This window comes from Lepisosteus platostomus, chromosome 3 (genome assembly GCF_059453375.1).
Source record: "Lepisosteus platostomus isolate fLepPlt1 chromosome 3, fLepPlt1.hap1, whole genome shotgun sequence".
Classification (NCBI taxonomy): Eukaryota; Metazoa; Chordata; class Actinopteri; order Semionotiformes; family Lepisosteidae; genus Lepisosteus; species Lepisosteus platostomus.
Window position 1 is genome coordinate 35339502 of NC_142613.1, and position 6459 is coordinate 35345960.

General features: G+C 37.8%; 1 protein-coding gene across 1 annotated transcript in view; it reads left to right on the top strand.

Annotated features, from left to right (window-relative positions):
• The window catches only part of rab10 (RAB10, member RAS oncogene family), a 40293-nt gene extending 36644 nt beyond the window's left edge, over positions 1 to 3649 (top strand). The window contains exon 6 of the mRNA XM_088625460.1: positions 1664 to 3649. Within this exon, the coding sequence (XP_088481586.1) occupies positions 1664 to 1750 (87 nt within the window). The 3' untranslated portion in view covers positions 1751 to 3649. The remainder of the gene's footprint in view (positions 1 to 1663) is intronic.
• Positions 3650 to 6459: the final 2810 nt, after the last annotated feature.

Consider the following 6459-nt stretch of genomic DNA (forward strand, 5'->3'; position numbering starts at 1 on the left):
GGGAGGAGAGCAGAGTAATGTAGCCAATTCATAGAGGGGGAGTATTAGGAGGCCATGATTGGTAAGGGCCAATTGGAAATTTGGCCAGGACACCGGGGTTACACCCCTACTCTTTTCGAGAAGCGCCCTGGGATTTTTAATGACCACAGAGAGTCAGGACCTCGGTTTTACGTCTCATCCGAAGGACGGCGCCTGTTTACAGTATAGTGTCCCCATCACTATACTGGGGCATTAGGACCTACATGGACCACAGGGTGAGCGCCCCCTGCTGGCCCCACTAACACCTCTTCCAGCAGCAACCTTAGTTGTGCTTATGTGCCTCTACTTCACATTAATGCCTGGATACCTTAGTGGTTTGGGTGGAAAGGCCACAGAACCTTTCTGCTCCGGTAACTGAGAGATATCAGGCACAGCAGACAGGTTATGCTGCTATGCCCTTGGTCTGATAGGGCCTGACATTCACTTAATTGCCCAGACTTAGATTCTCTAACATGCAGAGGTGCCCCTTGAAGGAGTTCTGTTTTTCAAATAGAAAAACAGTACACTACTAGGAAGTTGTAGAAATCCAATATGCTCAATTACTGCATATTATTGCCAATTTAATTTAGGCGTATATGCAATAATTTATACAGATAATTAGTAATAATTTGATCTTGTGTATTCATATCGGGGAAGTGTCATCGCTGCACACCTAGTTTGTACAGGAAGTGATGCTCCCTTTAACAGTTCTACATGACTGCTTTGAAGGTGCAGCATATTTGTGATGTCATGTAATGGTTTTCTTGGTATAGTTTCAAATCTCAGAGGAAGAATTCCGGAAAGGAAATGTGATTATCTACTGGTATCATCCAGCCGACATTTATGTGTAGATGTGTAGAAAGGCTTTTAACTATTTTATGTAGCACCTTCCATAATGCGTAAATGCATACACAAATCAATAGTTAAGTTAGGATATAAAGTTTTCAGACTGGATTTGCAATTGAAGGCTGACTTGCAAGTTCTGATATGGGCTATGAGTTCACATCCTTGGAGCGGCAGAAACTGTGGTTTCCCTGTTTCCCGTGCTTCATTTGGGGGACTGAGAGGGCCATGGTATAAAGAGCGTTCATGATGTGTAGACGTATAGAGAGTTACTAGTTCACTAAAGTAGTCAGAAGGCAAGGCTGTTTAAAGACTTTAAATATGAGCAGCAGTGTATACAGTTTAAAAAAAGAGTTAGTTACAGTTATGCATGTGCCATATTCTTCTGCATGTTGATCTATGTGTTCACACTGTGGTTCTTGTAATACAGTAGAAATATATTATTTTAGAATCATTACCTCCCCTCCCCTGTGAGCTGTGATGCAAATAACTTTAAAATCCACTTAAGAAAATTTGTGCTTTCATGACAAAACTTTGTACTCTGGCAGCCCAGAAAGTTGACGTAAAACAGCCTTCTGTTATGTGGTGGTGTTAACATTCACATTCCCCCTGTTTGTATGGTTTGCAAGAGTTGCAGGGATGTGGGAAGAGGAGAAAATGGTAACTGTTATATGTCACATGCTGATTTTAGTAAAGAAAAAAGATTGTCTTGGAAATACATTGTACCGTGCTGACAAGTTGGTTTCCATCATCTGGACGAGGCTTTTAATGCAACTTTTTTTTTCTTTTTCCTGTTCTGCAGACACCCGTAAAAGAGCCCAACAGTGAAAACGTAGATATCAGCAGCGGAAGTGGAGTAACGGGCTGGAAGAGCAAGTGCTGCAGCTGAACAACTCCCTTCTCTCTCCCCTCCTCTCCTTTTTTCAGTTTCTAAACTCTGGAAATAAACCACTTGACCCACCTAAATCTAACCTCCTGTTTTCCCCTTTTCCCCCCTTCCCCCTCCCCTCATTTGAAAACTTTAATCTTCTTTTTGTTCTTCCATTCATGACTGCTTGCTGACAATATAATTTTTATTTCAAAAAAATGTATAGATAAAAAAAGAAATCATGTCGTGTTTCTTGTCTCCTTTTTTTTAATGGATACAAAAAAAAGTTGCTCAGACTCACCACTACATTTATTTTTATTTCTGGGATCAGTCAAAACTCCCAATCAACCTCAAGACTTATAATGGTTTCGAAACGGGCAAAAATAAAAAGTCAGAATTAAAAAAAAAATTAGAATTAACAATTTTGTACAATAGTGGAATTTCTGTTATGTATAGCTGTATTTGGTCATTACCGTTTGTATACACGTGTAAAAGTGACAAGACAAACACCTGTGTAGAACTTGCTTGAACTTTTCTAGGTGGGATTATTTTGTCCTGTGCCTTACATGGAATAAAAGGAGCATAATCTTTGATGGTAGAGCCATGTCCATGATCGACCAACCATTTATAACTTCATAGTTTAATATTCAGTTCTTATTGCTTCTCCATAACAGTGTCAGTATATGAACTTACAAGGAAGTGCAGAAAAGTTTGAATTTCTTGCTGTCGATTGAAGAGAATCTTTTGTTTTTTACCACGACCGTTTATTTTACATGTATGGTTTCCTTCAAGTACTTCTTTGTGCTCGTTTCTTTGAATTGGACAACCTTTCTGGGTTTGCCAAGATGCTCATCAAAGGAATAGCACTAATTCACAAAGTGGGGGGGTAACGTTTGAATATTTCATTGGAAATTCAAACAGTTTTGCAGATCCATTAAAATAAGCTTGTTTATGTTAATTGTGGTTTCTTTATTTGTAAGTTCTTTTTTTATTTTATGGTTCATTTAAGGTAGACTTGGAGGTTTTTTGCATGTGCTAGTGCTGTGTTTTCACTGGGTTGATGTTGCTCTTGTGACTCAGTAGTGTTTGAACAAGCTGTACAGTTTCTGCAGAAGCTGGATCATTATGGAAAATCAAATTTTACTATATAGAGAACATCCCACAGGAAATTCCACTTATCCTGCTGTATTCACCACATGACTTTTCAAAATACGTACTACAAAGTGCTGAAAACCTATGCAGATACCTTATTGAATTTGCACCTTTTTTTTCTTGTCGCATGTTTGGTTCCATGTTTGGTTTACATTGCACAATTTGTGAAACTTGACAGAATCCTTAATAGGCTAGTTAAATCCTGTGTTATATTTCTGTAAGCAAAAATTAATCCTATAACATTTGTTACAGTCATGATGACAATGACATTTAGTTAAACCAATACTTGGTGGTAGTAGTAAACTTGTGTTAATGTTTGTCGAATGGTTATGGCCCATAAGATTTCATAAAATTGTCTCTTATCCGAGGCGATTGCTTTCCTCTTAAAACCAAAGATGGACCCAAGGATGAATAGGATTTGTGTTTCTGACATACAAAGCATGCTGCTCAGTGTTTTGTAAATAATGCACTGCAGTGTTTTGTTTCCTGTTATATCTGCACTTTCTGCCATTAAAACTGTAAGGGAATATAATTTAACTTAATCTTTAGAGGCTCCTTAAAATGTATTGGGTTTCTGCCTTTTTTTTTTCTTAGGGCTAAAGCTTCTCTGTGTGTACATTGGGATCCTGTGTAGCAGCAGTGTAAAGACCAACAAGTCACTTGCATAGAACCATACTCTAGCCATTTGCTCTGGTACTGGAGACTAAGGGTTTAGTTTTAATATTTACTAATATGACTAAAAATGTTAAATAAACTGAAATCTTTCTAGATGGTCCAGTGTTGTTGCTGTTTCATGCTGGGATCTAGTTTTGCAAACAAACATTTTCTTGAATTGATGTAATGGCATGTGGTGTTGATTAATCTGGTTTGCTACCTATAAAATGAGAACAGCAACTACTTTCAAATGCTCATTCTAGTACGTTCCAATGATCTGTTGAAAGGCACTTAATAGAATTTGTGGTGAAATTTCTAACTGGTTGCTCTTATTAAAAGATACCAATACAAGTCGTGTCAGAAAAAGATTTAACTAAGTACTTGGCACTCACCCAAACGCATTCTACTCATAAAATTGAAAATGGCAAGTAAGATTGCATGGTAATGTTTATGAAAACCGTTACTGAGTTAAAATCAGCATTTTGCCGTAAAGTTATTTTCGGTGTGGAACACTCGTGTCTTGTGCTTACCACAAGATGGCATACCTTTCCTAACACCTGAAATGAATTTGCGTAAAGAAATAACATCGAAGGAGATTCTTTATAGCCTCAACTGCACTGGATGGTTGTAGTTCCCAGCATGCTGCCACTGGCTTCCATTAGCAAATTGAACACATTCACTTTTCTCTTTGACCACTTTTCTTTTGCATTATTTCCATTCGCTCACAGCGAATGTTTTGCCAATGAATTGTTTAAGATAGAACAAATGAGCTGGGGAGTGAAGTTTTCGCTGGAGATCTAGAAAGAGGAAGATACGCGCTACAGGAGAGAAACGCATTTTTTAAGTAAAATAAATACGTTGAATGAAGAATCTGGCGTATGGATCAGAACTCCGTGTTGCAAAACCTCATGGAATCTCAAAACTTTGAAATGTTTGTGACGTTTGTTACCTGGTTATGATGCCTGCCTTTTCCTGTCTCTGCTCTAACCTAGTTACCTATAAATAGCTCCTTCATTAATGTTAAATGTCTTCATTGGGGGAAAAAAGATGTGCTAAAATATTGGTTTGCCGTGTGAAGGTGCAGGGAATGTTATGCCAGCGTCTAAGAAAAGGAATTTTCCTTCATACCTTCACTCCTGTGCTACAGTAATCAAACATAAAGCATAAAGACATGAATTTGGAATTTAAACAATTACTGTAAACCATCGGTTTAACCAGGTGAAAGCTAAATAGCTGTTAATGAATGACGTTTTCCTGATCGAAAAAAAATATTACGAGAAATATGTTAAATAGCATATATTTGCTGGAATATTTGACTTTAAATCAAAATTGTTCGTGCTTTTTATTAAAAATATACCAGCTCTTTAATTTATTGTAAATATACAAAAAAATCGCTAAACCATACGAAGCACATCACCTATTGTAAGCAATTGACCTACTCCTATAGCTCACCTTTGAAATTACTGAATATTAAATCTGTTTAGTATTTATTTTAAGCTTATGTTATTTCTGCATTTCCCCGTTACTGGCATTTCTGATTTCACAAACCAAATTCTCTTTGAACAGTTTTTGTCCTTTAAACCGTGTGTTTATTGCCGTGCGTTTTAAACCGCTTCAGCCTTTCCTGTGACGTTTCAAAGCTTTCGAAAGCACATTTGCCACCTAAATCCGCTCTCTTCTGGGTAAGAACTCGACAAGATGCCTGAAGTGTTCCCTGCGCTCACGAATGATTAAGAGAGAAAAATTCACAAGATTCATAACCAGAACTTGGTTGGTTCATAACCGATCCTGCGCTCACGAATGATTAAGAGAGAAAAATTCACAAGATTCATAACCAGAACTTGGTTGGTTCATAACCGATACATTACGATTTAACCTGTAATTTACCCATTGTCTCTGACATTTCAATCTGAGACCACTGCAAACGTAACTACTATAATTTCTCCATGTTATAAACCTGCAGCCAGAGTCAGGACCCTTGTGGTTTCCACTATAAATGGAAATTTTAAGTGTAAAAGGTTCTACGTTTATTCGATTTTGTAGAATTTATAACCATAGACATTTACATCTTCGAGTGGTGACTTGTTCTGTAGTGGCTGTTACTTTAAAATTCTTTAGATTAACGTTTTCTAAATTGTTTCTAAGTTGTTTAACTTCCATCTGTCATGGTAATTAGCGTAACATTAACGGTCATTAAAGGCATAGTATTATATAGCTTTTAAAGGACAGTATTAACAGGTCAGTAATACAATATTGTAACAGATATCAATTTTCGTTTTCAAAGAGCATGTGCGGTTGATGTTGCGATTGCAAATTACAATTAACAATTGTGGCGAATTCTTTTTTGTGATGATGGAAAGTCAAGTTTGAGTTTTAACAAGTTTTCACACTGACCTGACTATACAGAGCAAGGGACACATACTGTAGGTGTAATGGTTCTGTAGTTATGATCGGTTGTTCAATTGTGTATTTTGAAGTGAGCTCCAAGCTCTTGGAATAGAGGCAGCATGTTTAAAGAGCTCATGTTCTTGCCGGTCGATACAGCCTGACTGAGATGGTGAGCTTTCTGCAGCTCTGCTGTACTGGTGACCCATTTATCTTGCTCCTTACAGCTTCAGGAAAACTGCCTTCCAGTGCAACAAACAATAATAATAATAATTGCTTACACTTATCTAGCGCTTTTCTGGAGACTCCTCTCAAAGCGCTTTACAGGTAATGGGGACTCCCCTCCACCACCACCAATGTGCAGCATGCCCTTTTCAACATGCATAAATATTTGAATCAGTTACAGCCTTGAGGGTGGAAGTGCATACATTCGATATTCAATAATTGTTTTACAATAACCGCTGCTCTAAAAAGGGCTACTCCGACTCCGGCAGTTGGCCCAGTACTTCGTTGGAGCGTCAAGGTTCTGCTGCGGTAGG